The sequence below is a fragment of the Brassica napus genome, chromosome C9 (genome assembly GCF_020379485.1).
Source record: "Brassica napus cultivar Da-Ae chromosome C9, Da-Ae, whole genome shotgun sequence".
NCBI lineage: Eukaryota > Viridiplantae > Streptophyta > Magnoliopsida > Brassicales > Brassicaceae > Brassica > Brassica napus.
In genome coordinates this window covers 50,338,288-50,355,755 of record NC_063452.1, presented here as the reverse complement: position 1 = coordinate 50,355,755, position 17,468 = coordinate 50,338,288, and the positions used below count along the sequence as shown (strand labels likewise).

Here is a 17,468-nt window from a genome sequence, read left to right as displayed (position 1 = left end):
ATATATATTATAACTAAAAGTCTAGAAAATGAATTTATACCATGGTGTATAAAAAACTATATGAAAATGTTTTTGAGATTATGTAATTTTATTAGAGTTAAATGGCGTTTTTTCCTGTATTTAAATGGCTTTTTTGAAAGTTCAGGATTTAAATGGCGTTTTTCCAATTATTTTTATTAGAGTTATTTATTTAAAGAACATATCTGCTCCAACGGTAAAGCTACAAACAAGAAGAAATGCACCAAGTCTCAAAGAACAAAATATTCTGGATTTCCCCATCTTTTGGTTTTACTTCTTCAAATTTCATTTCTTAGACTTGAAAAAGGTTGAAGAAAATAATCTCAACTAAATATCTTTTTTCACTTAACTATCTTTAAAGTACAACTTTAATATAAACAAGATTATCGCATAGTTGTTTTGAAATGTTCATTGTACTACACACCAAACTCCAACCCAAACACAAAACTATTATAAATAACCCACACGCACACATACAAGAAGGAAACCCTTACATCAGTTAATAATATCTCTAAACAATATGAACGACATGATGGGTGGATCTTCTCATGCGGCTCCGGCACCTTCACCGTCGGCGTTTTTCCAACATCGCCGACGTCATCACGGTGGCATGATGCACATGACCTTCTTCTGGGGGAAAAACACGGAGGTTCTATTCGACGGATGGCCAGGGACCAGTCTGACCATGTATTGGGTCTGCCTAGCCTCCATTTTCGTCACTTCCGCATTGTCAGAGTGGATTTCGCGATGCGGGGTCATGAAAGTCGGTCCAGCTAGCTTTGGCGGCGGGCTAGTCCAGACGTTGGTTTACACCGTGAGGGCTTGTTTGTCTTATTTGATCATGCTGGCCGTGATGTCATTCAATGGAGGAGTCTTCTTGGCTGCAATGGCTGGTTTTGGATTAGGGTTTATGATTTTTGGAAGTAGGTCTTTTAAGGACACTGGAAGTAATAACAATCACACCGAAATTCAATCACATTGTTGATTGATTCTTTGTAGGCTTTATTTTTCCCCCGTTTAAATAATAATAACGAAAAAAAATTATTTCAAGATTTTAAGATTTTAGTATTTTTTTTGTCTAAGATATAATTGGATTTTGTTTACGGTCATGTTGATTCAATAAATTAAACAAACGCTGGTTCAAGTCCTATTATTTTGTGTATTTATTTATTTTAACTTTGTTACATTTTAGGTTACTAATGTACGTATTCCTGTTTCATGAATTCAGAGGCTGAGGGAGAAGCTTCGATTGGTAAGAACTCAAAATACTCTTCGAATGAATTAATACTGATTAGAAGTTTCGATATTCTTTTTCCGGTTTATTATCGGTAATCTATGATTTTCGTTTGTTGATTTTATCAGTACCGACATATCAAATATATCATGCTCAAAAGAATCAAATACATATTATGCAAATATTTGGGTAAACTGATTTGGATATATATAAGCCAGAAATTATGTCATGGGCCTAGAGGCTAGAGGAATATATATTGGTTTGGGGCAATTTCCCTAGAAGTGCGTAGTAGTTTTCTTAGATGAAAATATATTAAAGTAATATTCTTGAGCAAAATATTAAGGTAAGATAAGTCTATCAAATATAGAAGGAATTTCTTTGATTTTTCATTTTGTGAGGTTGAATGGGCAGGCACTAACAAGTAACAAGTTTTTAATTTCTTTTTGGATACTAGCTGGACGTAAAGAAGTTGTTGGAATCGCTTGCGTTAAGAAGATTGTGTTTATGTGTCTACCCGTGGGTCTATAAAAGATTGTGTTCGTCCCAACTCCCAATCACCCATCTTATTGATAACCAAAAGAGTACCTTTTCAAAACGGACGTTGTTATAGTTACCCATTCTCATAAGTTAGAGAAGTCTCATCTGGAAAAGCTAAAATATATAGAAGAAAATAAGTGACTTTGTGGAAACCAAAAGGAACAAAATAAGATGGTAAGATTCGTGGATCTCGATATATCAAAGTCATATACGGCTCATATACATACATAAATTGTCTTATTTAAGAGGTGTTCCATACCGTTTCCATATTCGTTGCATACGCATTTACGCTGAGGGGCAATCAGACTTATTAAATATGGACTTTGGAGTTTCAGTTTTTTTTTTTTTGTAATAGAGAGATTATACAAAACCCGTGTGTGGTGTTGTGGGGGTCGATAACCCGAAACACAAGGATGCCTACACGCAACTTGTTGCTCAACACAGGAATTGAATCCGGAATTTCCACAAATTTACACCATGAAATCCTAGGTTATTTAACATGAAGGTTTAGCGAATGGACTAGTTAACCTGGATCACCAATGTGAAAAAGAAGACATATTAACAGATGGTTAGAAAGGAACAAGTTCTGTTAATATGTGAAAAAGATAAACTGAAACTGATAACCTTTAACCGGAACTTAACCAACCTTAAACCTACTTAACTAGACTAGGTAACCCGTATGTTGGGATTTGTTGGGATATTATTCTAAGCTCCATATCCAGAAAATTGTAAACAATCGTCGTTTGATATATATATCAAGTCAAAATTAATTAGTATGAGGTTCTTTTGAGATGGTGCCAAAAACAAAAGACTAAACGGACTTGACCAGTTGACCTAAAACGAATAGTACCGTATTAATGTATTTAGTTTTAGTGGAACAACAGAGTCCAACAAAGTTGATAACTTCATTTTGGAAATCAACAAACGTAACTGACATGATTCTTAACACGATAACATGTAGATATTGCTCGACTACAGCTCGGTCAAAATTTTAATATTCGTATTTCTATCATAGTCGGTTCTCCTAACTAATGCAGTATCATTTTAGTTTTATAAAGTCGTATGCGCACGAATACCTAAAACCTATGTAAATTGTCGGTGTACGTAGACAAAAAATGAAAAAGAGGAGTCACATCAGACGAGTGGGGAAAGTATTGTGTACACCGTCACTGGCTCAGAATTAATATGAATAAATGACAAACCGTGAGTGCACATGAACCTTATAAAGTACGAAGAATAAGTCAACAACATTCTTGCACATTACGATAAGTCGGCGGATTTAAGACCACCCACGAGGCCACGAGCATGTCAATATGTCGTATCTTTTCACATTTTTTTTAAAAAACTTTATCTTTTTTTTTTAACATTAAAGAATCTTTTTGAAGAAGTCGGAAGATCGAAAAATACTTACCATATATCAAAATTAGAACTAAGTCTGGAATTTACATTCAGCTCATCAGAAAGAACATAAAAAATATTGGGGGACTAAACGCAAATCAAAAATACGTAGAAAAAAATGTTTCAAAACCCAATCCGAACACTGGGCATGATGACTTATCAGGTCATCGAGTTACTGGGTCGACCAAACAAACCACAGATCAATAAATTAATTAAATTTATTAAAAAATATATATTAACTATTAAAAATGTAATACATATTTTATGTTTTAAGAATATTAAAAAACGTTTAATTTTTCTTATTTTTATTTTCATTTAAACATACAAAATATCAAAATATAATTCAAACTATTTAACAATTTTTGTAACAAATTAGACGTTATGAAATCTAATAAAAGATATCAAGACTTGAAATCCTTAAGTATTTAAATGTGGAATGTGACTAGTAAAATTAAACTTTAAATCCTAAAAAAAAGTTAAATATTAAACTGTAATAATAGATTATCGATAAGACGATAACAAAAATAAACTAATACCGACCAAATCACAACGACTAATTTTGGTTCTTTTCATCATCGTTCACTTTATTTTTTTTAAATGACGACATAGATCTTCATCAGAATCTTAAACAAAATCATAAATAAATCACAAATTAAATCGTGCATATTAGATTTACGAAAAAGAATAAAAAAAAGGAGATACATAGTCGGCATGAGAAAAAAGATATTAGTAAAATCTGAAAATTTCACTTTTTAATTTGAACAAAAAACAAATTTTAATAACATAATTAAGAAATCTAATAAATAATATTAGTTTAACCAGCGGTTAAATCGGTTGCCGTGTTCCGTGTTTTAGTGATTTTTTGCAGATTTTACTGGATTTTTAAATAATGGGTTTTTCATTAAACCCAAACCGGATTATATTCGGATCACCGGATTTACCGGTTCAACCACGGATCCTGTCAGGTTTCAAAACTCTAGTAGAAAAGGTCAGAATCGGACGAATGGACAGAGGAGCACAGAATATATAAACGCATTCTGTATATAATCTTTTTGAAAAAACAATATATTGAGGATACAAAACTAATACTGTGTTTTTCAAAAAACCATGGCTGCAATTCTGTAAGCGCAATTTGTAAACAAGAAAGTTTAAGCAAACGAAGTAAATGTAAGAACTAAGGTGTAATAATAATATCACTTTTATTTTTATAACACTGGCGATGCTTTTATTACAAGGAATCTTACAAAAACAACACATCCCTTTTATTACAATAGACATGTATAAACATACAAATGCATATTTATTGTTCTTTTATCAAAGAACTATTTCTTTTACCTGAACCAGCTAATAGAACTACCAATAATAAAAGAACAAATTCAACCCCGATTAAAATCTACATATTTCCAAAAAACAATGATTATTTAAAGCTGTTTATTTATGAATTTCAGATTTTGATCCCACTATAAGATATTCAATCCGATAAGACATTTTACCTTTTGGAAACCTATAACTTCAGCAACCAAGGGCATGTGCCAATGTTTTGATCAGTACGTCCATTCATGTGGCAAATCCGCCGGTGGTTCTTGATGCGTCTCCGCCGACGTCTCCGCCATGTACAATGGTCCACTTTGGCCCCGAGTTGATGAGCTACTTTTGTTATTTTTGTTCTTCATGGACACCAACAAAGCATCTATATGGTAAAAAATTTCAACAATTATCAATCAAAATAATAGTTTAACCTATGTTTATATTAAAAACACTTCGGTAATGAATTTCTCACAAATCGACTTTAATGATTCAATTAGAGAGTGTTTTTACTGTTTATATATATTTATGACTAATTATTGTAAAATCATTACTGTACTCAAAAGAATAGTAGAACAGAAATTTGAATAAGGAAAAAGATAGGTGGGGTTGGTACCATGAAAAGGAGGGATATCAAAAGAGAATGTAGAAGGAACACCCAATTTTTCAAAGTGAACTTTCAAGGCTTCAACTACTCTTGCTGGTATTATTACTGTTGAACATCCTGCAACAATTTTTTTTTCAGCCACAAAGTCGAACCAAACTAAATCCACATCTGAACCAAACTAAATTGGACTTGTACTTAATCCTGAGTAATAACTTCAAAAACTGTTTGGTTGAGACATCAGTTTCACAGAACGACAACAAATCTTAATAATAACAGTACAATAGGTAGTGAATGGTCACCACCTCACCAATATCTAAAGCCAGATCAAATCAAATGATGCATATAATATTTTTTATCAAATAAAAGGTCGATGATATTTGTTGACAAACCCACGGACTCCTAGATTGGGTAACGGTTAAGAGTCGAATATGAAATAATCAGATATTCTCAACGTTGGTATGTTATGTACAAGTCCTTGTGTTTAAAGAACGTACAACCTTGGCTAATGTTCCATGTGGGTATGAGACTTTTAAGTGTATTCAATTCCAAAACGAATATAATACTATATTTAGAAAGAAAAAAAGTTTACACTATGTGGTTGGGTTATAGCCTTGGGTATTAATGATCGAACGGTGATATGAGAAAGAATCACGAGATGAATAAATATCTAAGGTTATCGTACATTATAATCCACTTATTGAAAGAAACAAGTGGGGTCATTAGAAAAACTTAACGATAATGATTTTTGAACCTATGTGGTTCTATTTTTGGTGAAATGGAAATGGACTAACAATGGGGGCCAACAACTTGAGGCAAGATTCTAACTAAGGAGGGTATATCTGTCAACTCGACATCCACACAAAATCTTATAAAGAAAAAAGAGATTAATAGGTGAGAAGGAATCTTTGGAATCTACTCAGTCAAACAATGTAATAATGTAAGAGAAAGATTATATTATTATATATCTGTCCTAAATAATTGAGTTTTGAGATTGAGATGATCGCTAAACTAACCCAACCTAATCTTAACCATTTCAATTAAAACTACTCATCATTCATGTCACAACTTTTGAATCCTTCTAATTTACTCGAACAAACAAAATCGTTTTGAGTAAATGATAAGAACTTTATCAAAATTAGAACGAATGGAATTTTATGGAACACCAAAAGTCGATTCTGAAAGTGTGTGGCAGGAATACGAAATCCTATCCATCTCGTCGACCACAGAAAAAGAATTACACACTCTTAACTAAACATAAGATTCAGTGGTTTATATTAAGGAGATAATTTATGAAATTTTCTAATGTATATATGCAAGATTCCCACTTTGTCAACCCCTAAAAAACAAAGTAGGAATCTCAAAGTACTAAGACGACGTCATTCAATCTTTAATTATTTTCTTTGTCCTTTATCATACGTAACCTTTTTTAAAATCAATAAAGTTTCTTTTGATAATGATAAATTAATATGACATTACTATTGGCTCTAACCTGATTTCTTGCGTGTCTCCACGACAGTACCATGACTACGCGGCAAGAACACTCCAGTTCCACCCGACCCGGTTTTCGAACCTGACCCGTCAACGAACACCGCCTTCACGCCCGACCTTGGTCTCTGTTGTTGGTGGTAGCTCCTTGCTTTGTGTCCTAACACGTCATCTGTACGTTGCTTATCTTTCTCCTTTTTGATCTTATGAAACTATATAGAAAAGAAAATTAATACGAACTTTTATTTAAAAAGATAATGCATCCGACGGTGGTAACGAAACTCTTTTCTTTAAGGTTAATTCTAAACCGTTGATTTATAACCGACGGATTTTTTTTTTATAAAAAGAAGATTTTTGGTAAAATAATGTGTGATAAAACATGAGCTCACGTTAGCTTGAATAGATCGGATCTGGTCATCGATTAAAGCTTGTTTTGATTGAAAAGGAATCATAACGGGTTGCGTCTCCATCGCCGTCACCGGAGTTAGCGGTGGCGATGGTTCTCTGGAAGGACCGATAGGGCTGCTGTAACCGGAGGCGAAAGGTGACCAAAGAGTAGATTGCGGCGAGCCAGAGCCACCACCACCACTACAAGACTGATCAAAAAGTATAAAATGAATTAAATAAAAAAAAAGAGAGAAAAGAATCGAATCTGTTGGGTTTCAAGAAAAAAGTTTTGTACCTTCTGATGCTTTTCGTCATCTTGAAGCATATAGTTAGCCATCTGACGAGTCAACTCTTCCACGTACTCGTCTTCTTCTTCGTTCTGTGGCTTTGGTGAATCCGGGTCTTCGGATACGGAGTCAGATCTAAGGGAGCTTGTGGTTGGAGTGAAGAAAGTTGGGCTTGTGTGGTCGGAAAAGGAACTAAAGTAATCTATGTCTTGCAGTTCAGTAGATTCCATGTTGATGAATTTTTGTCTAGAAGAACAGAGAAAATATCTTTGGATTGATACAGACAGAACAAACGAACTTTAACCAGAGATATTTTTTCAAAAAAAAACTTCAACCAGGGAGAGAGATAGAGAGAGCAAGAGAAACAGAGGAGAGCAAGTAGACAGAAAGAGTTTGAGCTAAGAGATATATAAAGAAGGAAGAAAGAAGGAGACCGTACAGATGGACAGCTTTAAGCGGAAGGCGCTACGATCACCTGCCAATTGTTGCGAGTCACGAGAGATTAAGGATTAAGGAAAGCTAAAAAATAATACTTACATATGTAGTTTTCTCTTTTTCTTTTTTCTTTCGTGAAATATGAATGCATTTATTTATGACGAACTCTTTCTTAGTTTGGGTGAATGTTTATTAAAATTTCGCTTATAACATTTTTCTTTCTTTCTCGCTTATAACATTGTAATCAATTAAACTGATTCCCCTACCATTTACAGCTAATATGTGATAATTTTAGATAGTGATAATGTTATACAGTCATTACCTGTCAAATTAGCTTTTATAGTTCACAAAATTTGTCAAACGATGTTTTAAAGTTTGTATTCCATGTTTAGTGTTCCAAATTTATTATGATGACGATATGTCCCAAATTAACTTTATAGAAAAACCTTTGGATGATGTTTTTGGATCTCTGATATTCGTGGGTTGTACAAGTTGGTAAACTAGTAAACAAATTTTCAAAATTAACGTACACAAATTTTTAACCACTGTTGACGTTTGGTGCTTCTGAATAACTTTTTTTTTCTTGAACATTTTTCACGAGTGAACAACAACTTAAAACCGTTAAAAACAATTCGGCCAATTTCACGAGTTCGAGAGCCAAGCAGTAAGTAATATACGTCTTGGAAGTGACGACTTATACAGTTTCCGCTAACCTCAAAATAAAATTCTTACAATTACTCAAAATGGAGTGAGTATACAAATTGAATCGCAGCAAATGAAGGAAGAAGCTAGTTTTTCTAAGACTTAACCAGTTATCTAACCGAGCGTTGAAGAAATAACGATTCTTGTCACGCTTAACCTCATACAATACTTTGATCTTCAAGTGAAGAAAAATAGAGCTCATTGCTGAACTAGTTTACATACGTATATTTCTTGAAAAAATCATGTCCTCAGCTATATAAAGTTATAGTTTCTAATGGTTAACTTGAGAAATCCTCAGTTTAAATATAGAGACTGTGAAAGTAGGGATCTCTTTCTATTCAAGGCATCTATATTTTTAATCATAATTGAATTCGAAGTGGAAAACTCGAACCATTTTTTCAACGACCATGGTATATCCTCAATATGTCATTTCTGAAGAGATATTCATATATTATGGTCTTCTAGCCCATATGCACAACGTACAAACTATCTGATTTTGTTAAAATCTATCAAATTTTTATTTCACTAATCTTTTTTTTAAACGGCTGTTTTATTTCACTAATCAAATATCCATTTTTTTTATCGTCATCAAATATCCATTTAACTACAAGGGAAACTATAAAATGTAAGAATACAGATGAAACTAACTAAAAAGACACATTGAAAAAAACTTGTCATGATCAGATCGACTAAAAATACAAAGTTCATTTTTTCTAATGAAATTAAATTAATTTTAAAAACAATTGCGCAGTCTAACTTCTAAGTTATGTGTCGTGTATCCCTCACATTCTGGTAGGTAGGACACACGATATTATTCTTATTCTAACATCTAATTATGGAAGAACTGCTAACTATAACCAGATTGACACCAATTAAATTAAGATTCCATTATCAACCATTACAGACATATATATTTTTATGATTGTCAACCATATAAAATATACGATTTTACATCTCAAACCAGTTTTTGAAACAAGAAGATGTGTAAGATTATGATATAAGTATATATTTCATGAGCTAGCCATACGGAGTAACATCTCAGTATTATATTGGTTTAAGTGATTTATTTGAGATTAATGTGGTTTAAGTCAACAATTGCAGGTTGAGATGTTTGATTCAGAGACAAGATATAGTATATGTTTCTTTTTTCTATGCGATGTTTTGAAGTAACAAATGTTAGGGAAGATTAGGTTCACCTTTAAAGACCTGACCAAACGTAAGTATGCATACTTTTTCTTGGTATAACTGTATAACTACTATAAATAGTTCCTACCAGCCCTGTTCGGAACTACGTTAGGCGCTACTTGGGCGGCAACCCCGGGCCTATCGAGTTACCAAAAAATCAGGGAGTATTCGAGGATTACGCAGGTTTTAAATACAATTTAATATATTTATAATATATTTAGCTAATTTTAAACATGATGACACATATTTTTAGACATAATTATATAATTTTTATATATAATTTTAAGCAGCTTCTTTTTGATTCGTCGAATATTTTGATTATGGTGTGTTTGATACGAAAAAAATCCCTTAATGAAGTAATTCTGTGATTGTTTTGGGTTTGATAGCTAATTGTAATTATTTAGTAATGAATAATCAACCGTGTCTCAACTTTACACGGACGGAAAAAAAAAACTTAGGCGGTCTAGGCGGAAATTAGGCGGTCAATGCGGAAATTAAGCGGTCTTACGCGGGTTAACGCCTAGCTACACTGATTTGAGCATATTCGCCGCAGTCAACCTCCAAAGAACGCCTATATGGCCGCATTTTTAAACAGGGCTACTACCACAGTACCACTAGCTAATTGCTTTTAGAATTCACATTTTATATGAGAACATATATTAATTTCTTTTCCGATTCTGCAACGTTTTACTCGCTAATAATTATTTTTGTTACAAGATAGTAGGTCTAATATCCCTTAATGGTAAAGCCTTTATCTAACAACCATTAACCATATAAATTAGACTTTGAGTACGGGATAATCAAGCTTCTACGCTGACATATTTCTTATAGCTGAAATAATGAATACCTTTTTTATTAGAACTTTTTGCAGGCATCGCCGTAGAAAACATAAATTGTACATCTATACAACTGTACGTATATACTTGAGACATTGTCTGTGAAGTGGCAGTTATTTAAAGTATTCCTGCAAAACAGAAAAGTGTCGTGGCAGTATAGTGGTAAAGTATTCCTGTTGTCACGCGGGTGACCCTGGTTCGATCCCGGCAACGGATTTTTTTTTTGGAAAATAAAGATTAGTCGAACATGCTTTGGTCTTGTGGAGTAACGGCTAAAAACATTTTGGGTAATGTTTAAGGCTTTGGATTCTACGTAAAGATGTATAGTTTAGTCACGCGTTTGTGTTTGGCAAAATGCTAAAATATGTTGAACATGAGATAGAATAAGTAGAGTTAACACTAATACAGACATACAGTTGATTACAAGAAGTACTATTCAATACAATTTTGCTAGATATTTTTTTAATCTTCGAATCCCTAATAAATTATCCCTTTTGTCCATAACTTATTTATACAAAGTATTGGTTCGGTAGATAATTAGTACGTGGCTTGAGCTTTATGGGTTTCTGGAGACATTTACAAGGAAACTAAAGGAACTGGTTCTTTAGTAATAAAGAGAACCTTGCCACCAGTTTCCTCTTGAAACATCTTGTGAGTTCTGTCCATTAGCATCGTCTTCTCCGCTTCTTGGCCGCTCGTTTCTTACCTGAAAAATTGTTTCTCTGATCAGTCAAGTCCTCTGTTTATTAATTTATTTATTTTACTGAAAGCGATTAGCAAAGTTTAGGTAAAATTATGAAGACTCACTGTAGGGTAAGTTTGGTTGGTGGTGGATCGAGAGTATACGTCTTGACCACCGTAGTAAAGAGAAGAGCTTAGATGACATGGCTCAACTCTGTCTTCTTGTGCAGTTGAAGATTCTCTACGTTGAGCTGCGTAAGAAAACATATTATTAGAAAAACATAGCCAACTTTAGACGAAAAAAGTGAGCAAATTAAGACGAAGAAGGATGTTGTTTTTAGACGAAAACGTGAGCAAAAACGAAGAAGAAAGTTATTATTCACTGACCTTGTGAGCCATGTTTGGAGCTTGGACCATCCCTTGCAACACCCTGAGAAAATCAAGAAACCGAAGATTAAGTTTCAATAATCATTCTGATCACTCAAGAAACAAAGTTTGAAGAAAAGGAAGGTAATATGACCTTAGAACGATGAGGGAAAATGGAGGAAAACATTCCGGAGGAAGAAGATGGCGGGGAAAGATCTTTGGAGCCGAAGAGTTCTGTGGTTAAAGAAGAAGTTGATGATCCAACTCGTCCTTTACCTTCCATTAATAACTGTCAAAGCTTAATAATCTAATCACTTTGAAAAGAGATTCTCTTTGTGATTCTTCTTATGTAAGAGAACTAGAGTCAAGAAGAGTACATCTCTCTTAGGTTTGTGTATTTACAAGAAGATCTCAATGGGGCTATATATAACATAATGCTACAAGGGATAGGTTATGGAGATAGTGGAGCCATCATGATCATTGTCATGGTCACCATCCGTCAAGAAAAAGAAGCTTATTATGGGTAAGGTTCTCTCTTCTTGATGCTGAAAAGACTATTGCTTATAAATGATTTCAATTTTATTTTCCTTGTTAGAGAAATTTAGAAGCTTCGCTATCTTTCCTTCTTTGCCATTCTTATTGGTTACTGCTTATTTTCAACTTGTAACGATTTATTTGTTTTGTTGTAAGTCTATGGACACATTTGGATTCTTATCTCTTCCGGATAGAGACAAACAGTGAGATTCTTAAAAGACTTCAATGTTCAATATTCCCCTTGTAATAACCAAAACAATATCTTAAAGAGGATAAGTAGCCGACCCTTCTTGATCACATAGGGCCAAAGTGGAAAAGAGAACAGAAGAAGAACTTGATCTTCTTCAAATCCCACGCATCTTCATCTGATCCGTTTCTTAGATATGAAATAGTTACCCTTTATGTTTTAAAATATAATTTAAAAAGGTAATATGCCCAAAACAGTATTATTAATACTGGTTAAATATACAACTTAATATCTTTAGTTAGTTAAGAAAATAACATATGATCAAGAACGGGGAGATGAGGTCCACAAAAATTCTCCACTCGATGAAGTATTCGTTTTCTTTTTCTTTATGCTGAAGGCTCACAAATATTAATCAATAACTCTTTAGAGAAAAAATGACAAATATCCAGTTCAAAAAAAAAAATTACATATTGAAATAGTTTATCTCGAAGCGTTTTAACAATAAAAGTAGTTTATTAATGTAAATTTGTTTTAGTTTCATGCATATTAAGTTTTAGTTATCGTCCTTGGTAGATCAAACCCAAAAAGACATTGAATGAAATAATTACTGGAAAGTCTATCATTGTCGAGAAAGTTATTTATTGCTTAATTAATATTGCAACTATTTATTGTCATAGCTTGGTATTACATTTCATAAATTGTTTTGTACTAGTAGTTTGAAATTTTTACCAAAGTATGATAATTCTTGGAAACAAATCATAAAAATGATGTTCTCGCGATCATAACATATAAATATATGGGCTGACTCAAAACTCAAAGTAAAACCTAAAACTAATCCATGTTTTTCTTGGATTTTTTTTTTGTCCCATTCATCCCACAAGTTCATATAATTTACGAAAATGCCATCAAATTTTTTTTTTCCGAAAATGACATTTTTACTCTTTCACCCTCATCATCTTCAAGTAATTACAAGATTGTCATTGTCATCAATACTCCAACCACCATGAATAACCAATTTGAAGCTCTTAATGCACCTAAAATCGATTTACACTCTCTCTTTCTCACTTGTTATGAACTAAAAACAAAATCTCTTTCACTTTGCCTCCATATTCATCCAAAAAACTCAAGCTTTTGATTCAAAATTTTTTTTATGGTTGATAGAGCCATTCAAGCATACTATTCTTGGTGGGTTACTTTCGTTTGAGATTCTGGGTGATTGGAGAAGACTTTGTGTGCTTAGGAAGTCATCTCACTAGTTTAAGGTATGAAATTGAAATTTTTTTCCAGATCTGTTCGTGTAGAAGACTTACCCGTAAGTAGTCTGGCTGTAGAAGACTTACGGGTAAGTCTTCTGGTGTAAGTCGTCATCTTTGTTTGTTAAAAAAAAATCTAGAGAATACCCTAGACGACTTACTGATAAGTCGTCTATGATAAACATGTTAGTTTTGTATTTGACCGAATTGTGTCAGATATTTGACTTTTCCTGGACGACTTACCAGTAAGTCGTCTCCGGAAAAACAAAAATTTCAATATTTTATTAAAGCTGGACGACTTATCTGTAAGTCGTCTCAGGTTACTTTTGCAATTGGAAAATAAAATTTAAATATTTAACTTTTCCCAGACGACTTACGCGGAAGTCGTCAAGTAAGACGACTTACTTGAAAGTCATCCAGGATAAGCAAAGTCGTCCAGATTTATTTCCTAGATTATGGTCAAACTTTGCTTATCTCGGACGACTTTCTCGTACGTTGTCTGCCTGGACGACTTTCAAGTAAGTCGTCTGGGTAAAGTTAAATATTTAAGTTTCTTTTTCAAATTGCAAACTAACCTGAGAAGACTTACAAATAAGTCGTCTAGCTTTAATAAAATATTGAAATTTTTGTTTTCCCGTAGACGACTTACCAGTAAGTCATCCAGAAAAAGTCAAATATCTGACACAATTCGGTCAAATGCAAAACTAACCCGTTTATCCTAGACGACTTACTGGTAAGTCGTCTAGGTTTTTTTTTTAACAAACAAAGCTGGAGTCCTATTTAAAATTCAATTGCAAAAATGACATGTTTGGACGACTTACTGGTAAGTCTTCCAGACGACTTAGTGGTATGTCGTCTGCGTCAATGTTTAGTAAATTTTCTCTATGTTTACTAATGTGTTTTATTTTGAATTTTTATAGATGATGCATCAGTTATATGCAGTGTATGGAGAATGGTTGTTGAAAGATTTCCGTTGGGATTTTGTGGTTGATAATGTCAAAGGAGCGAGAATCATTTTTTGGGGGGAAGGTTCGACACATGCTGAACTTCTTGCAATGGCTCAAGAAGATTATAACCTGGACATGAGCACATAATCTGTGGAGATAACCTACTCATTACCAGCAGAAATGATGCAGGCTCCAGACACCCCTCCTATTCATGTTACAAGTGATAGACAAGTTCGAAACTTGCTCGAGATAACCAAAACGCATGGAGTACGGCTTTGTGTATCAAGCCGTAGCAAGGTGGAAACGGTTTCAGAGTTCAGGGAAGAAGATGATGAAGCTGATGAATGTTTTGAAGATGATGATTATGATTTGGTTGAAGATGAAAATCATGATAGGGAGGAGGATGATGGGGAGGAGGACGATGGGGAGGAGGATGCTGGTATCTCTATTGTTGCTGAAGCGGACGAAAATGGTGAGGATTACAGTGTTTATGGAAAGTTTGAAGATGAGGATGAGGAAGATGATGATATGTGTTTTGAAGATATCAAAAAGATTGAAGGAGGAAGATCGAATGGTAACAATATCTATGTCAACCAGAGTTTTGTTAGCAAGGATGCACTGCTTTCAGAGTTGCGGTTAACAGCAGTGAGGTTTAGGTTCTCCTTCAGAATATACAAGTCAACGAAAACTCTTCTTGTGAAAACATGTCCGGTTAGTGGTTGTCAATGGAAGGTCAGAGTGAGTGTGAAACATGGGACAAACACGTTTTGGGTAACAAAGTATGTGGAAAAATATACATGCTCAGTGGGAAACCGACTCGCTTAGCAGAGACACTGTACTCCAAAGTATGTTGGTAGGCTTTTCATTGATCGTGTTGGAATCATTGATGGGTTGAATCCGCAACATATCACTGATGCAATGAAAAACATGTTTGACATGACGCTTGATTACACCACTTCATACAGAGCACTTTTATATGCACAAACATTGGTGAGAGGATCAGCAGAAGATGGGTATTCGCGTCTGCCATCATATCTCGAGCAAATCTCCTTAGCAAATCATGATTCTATCACGACTATAGAACTTGATTTTATCAATATGTTTAAGTATCTATTTCTCTCTTTTGGAGCTTCTATCAAAGGTTTTAAGTATCAGAGAAAGGTCATTGTGGTGGATAGGACTCACCTAAGTGGGAAGTATTGAGGTGTTATGTTAGTTGCAGCCGCACAAGATGGGAATTTTCAGATATTTCCATTGGCTTTTGGGATCGTAGATGCTGAAGATGAACCTTCTTGGGAATGGTTTTTCACAAAATTGGCTAGTTGTGTATCTGATGAGCAGTCTCTGGTGATAGTCTCCGACCGGCACGCGGCCATTAAAAGTGCGTGTGATAAGGTGTTTCCTTGGGCAACCCGAGGAATATGTTATTATCACCTTCAAGATAACATTGTCAAAAAGTATAAATGGAAACATCTCTTGTACTTGGTGAAAGGTGCTGCTTATGCTCATACGGTTTCAGATTTTGACCGGTACATGGCTGAGATACGAAGTGCAAACCCGGACCTTGCAACGTATTTGGAGAATGCCGACGTCAGCCTATGGTCAAGGGTTTATTGTCAGGGGGACAGGTACAACATAAAGACAAGCAACATCTGAATCTATTAATTCCGCTCTGAAGCGAGCTAGAGAATTTCCGGTTCAGTTCCTGTTGGAGTTCATAAGGGAGAAGCTAGGAAAGTGGTTTTGGAAAAGGATAGAAGATGCTTTGAGTCTCCCAACTCAACATAGTCGAGGTGTTGAATACTTGCTTGTTGTTCGATCGGAGATAGCGGATACGATGACGGTACAACCAATTGATGGATGGCGATTCTTTGTGAAAGGTGGCAAAATGGACCGTGTGGTTGATTTGGAACATGGAAAGTTGGTGTCTATGCAGTGGAGAAAATACCTTACTCTCATGCTATAGCTGCTGGAACATCTGCTGGTTTGCATATCTCCACACTTGTATGTCCAGTGTACTCAAAGGATTTTCTGTTTGCAGGATACTCAGAGAATATATATCCTTGTGTTGGACAACAAGTTGAGGAACACACATGCTTTCTTCCGGATGTAAAGCATGGTCCGGGAAGACAGAATAAATCAAGATGGCAATCTTGGTTGGAGCTATCCAGGATGAGAGGACGCAAACCCCGGAAGCAACACATGGTTTATAGATGTTCAAAATGCAAGGAAACTGGCCATACGAAACCACAATGTAAGTCATCCAGTGTTTAGTCTTCCAAAAGACTTTTAATTAAGTCGTCCAGAAGGTCGTCCAATTAGTCGTCCAAGGTTTTTTCTTCCAGAAGACCTTCAAGTTAGTCGTCCAGTGTTTAGTCTTCCAGAAGACCTTCAATTAAGTCGTCCAGAAGGTCGTCCAGTTAGTCGTCCAGGTTTTTTTCTTTCAGAAGACCTTCAAGTTAGTCGTCCAGTGTTTAGTCTTCCAGAAGACCTTCAATTAAGTCGTCCAGAAGGTCGTCCAGTTAGCCGTCCAGTGTTTAGTCTATGTATTAAAATTTTGTGTTATGAACTTATATGTGTCAACTTCTTTGTCAAATTGCACTACCAAACAAATTTTTAGATGGGCTTGCCCTTTATACTATCCGAAATATAGTTACAAAAGGTCACTGCTCAGAAGACTTTCCAGACTACTTATAGTTAAGTCGTCCAACATTCCAGACGACTTAACTGTAAGTCTTCTGCGCAGAATATAGTTACAAAATAGGGATTAAGTTCAAATACAAAATATGGATCAAGTTCAAATACACACATCAGCCTAATCTATCATACAAAATAATCTAATGTAGCATATTTATCACCCCTTATACGCACCCAGGTTGGCATCATTGTCCTTGGTTTCGAACTCATGCGCGTCAGGAAGCTCTTGAAATATATCCACCGCCATCTTATCCCTCATAGTCTTCCCGTTGACTTTAGCAAAGTATTTTTTTACTAAACTCTATCCCAAGAACATGACATTCAATGTACTTTAGAGTGTACACGCCACAATCACCAGCTCGGGCCGGAGGTATATTGGTCGGTCTC

The 17,468-nt window shown here is 34.6% G+C and overlaps 3 protein-coding genes and 1 long non-coding RNA gene across 6 annotated transcripts; 2 read left to right on the top strand and 2 right to left on the bottom strand.

Moving 5' to 3' along the window:
- Nucleotides 1-441: 441 nt before the first annotated feature.
- LOC106433299 (copper transporter 3-like) lies at nucleotides 442-1,070 on the top strand. The gene has a single exon (XM_022710521.2). It carries the CDS (start codon nucleotides 539-541, stop codon nucleotides 1,001-1,003), a length of 465 nt encoding a protein of 154 aa, XP_022566242.1. The 5' UTR covers nucleotides 442-538; the 3' UTR covers nucleotides 1,004-1,070.
- Nucleotides 1,071-4,369: 3,299 nt separating this feature from the next.
- Nucleotides 4,370-7,498, bottom strand: LOC106433307. 3 transcript variants are annotated; one of them, XR_007328963.1, is made up of 6 exons: nucleotides 7,267-7,498; nucleotides 6,974-7,180; nucleotides 6,589-6,796; nucleotides 5,109-5,216; nucleotides 4,681-4,877; nucleotides 4,370-4,580 (listed from the first exon to the last, which is right to left on the bottom strand). XR_007328963.1 is itself a non-coding variant. In XM_048768952.1 (5 exons), the coding sequence occupies exons 1-5, from the start codon at nucleotides 7,486-7,488 to the stop codon at nucleotides 4,732-4,734; spliced, it is 891 nt and encodes a 296-aa protein (XP_048624909.1). In that variant the 5' UTR covers nucleotides 7,489-7,498; the 3' UTR covers nucleotides 4,370-4,731. The 3 variants fall into 3 exon arrangements, 2 of the variants coding, with proteins under 2 accessions (XP_048624909.1, XP_048624910.1); XM_048768952.1 differs by having other exon boundaries at nucleotides 4,370-4,877; XM_048768953.1 differs by lacking the exon at nucleotides 5,109-5,216 and having other exon boundaries at nucleotides 4,370-4,877.
- Nucleotides 6,555-7,924, top strand: LOC125593037. The gene is made up of 2 exons (XR_007328964.1): nucleotides 6,555-6,758; nucleotides 7,030-7,924. It is a non-coding gene; the product is annotated as an uncharacterized LOC125593037 (long non-coding RNA).
- Nucleotides 7,925-10,779: 2,855 nt separating this feature from the next.
- On the bottom strand, nucleotides 10,780-12,023 carry BNACNNG46790D. Its single transcript, XM_013874146.3, has 4 exons — nucleotides 11,618-12,023; nucleotides 11,485-11,527; nucleotides 11,224-11,348; nucleotides 10,780-11,122 (listed from the first exon to the last, which is right to left on the bottom strand). The coding sequence occupies exons 1-4, from the start codon at nucleotides 11,744-11,746 to the stop codon at nucleotides 11,021-11,023; spliced, it is 399 nt and encodes a 132-aa protein (XP_013729600.1). The 5' UTR covers nucleotides 11,747-12,023; the 3' UTR covers nucleotides 10,780-11,020.
- Between the last annotated feature and the right edge of the window lie 5,445 nt (nucleotides 12,024-17,468).

Bases quoted from the DNA above. Each gene is read 5' to 3' on its own strand.
- BNACNNG46790D (XM_013874146.3), bottom strand. From the start codon at position 11,746: ATGGAAGGTAAAGGACGAGTTGGATCATCAACTTCTTCTTTAACCACA. The intron at 11,528-11,617 runs GTCATATTACCT...TGATTTTCTCAG, and splicing joins TTTTCCCTCATCGTTCTAAG to GGTGTTGCAAGGGATGGTCC. The intron at 11,349-11,484 runs GTCAGTGAATAA...TTTCTTACGCAG, and splicing joins CTCCAAACATGGCTCACAAG to CTCAACGTAGAGAATCTTCA.
- LOC106433307 (XM_048768952.1), bottom strand. From the start codon at position 7,488: ATGGAATCTACTGAACTGCAAGACATAGATTACTTTAGTTCCTTTTCC. The intron at 7,181-7,266 runs GTACAAAACTTT...CTTTTTGATCAG, and splicing joins ATGACGAAAAGCATCAGAAG to TCTTGTAGTGGTGGTGGTGG. The intron at 4,878-5,108 runs GTACCAACCCCA...TTTACCATATAG, and splicing joins TGATATCCCTCCTTTTCATG to ATGCTTTGTTGGTGTCCATG.
- LOC106433299 (XM_022710521.2), top strand. From the start codon at position 539: ATGAACGACATGATGGGTGGATCTTCTCATGCGGCTCCGGCACCTTCA.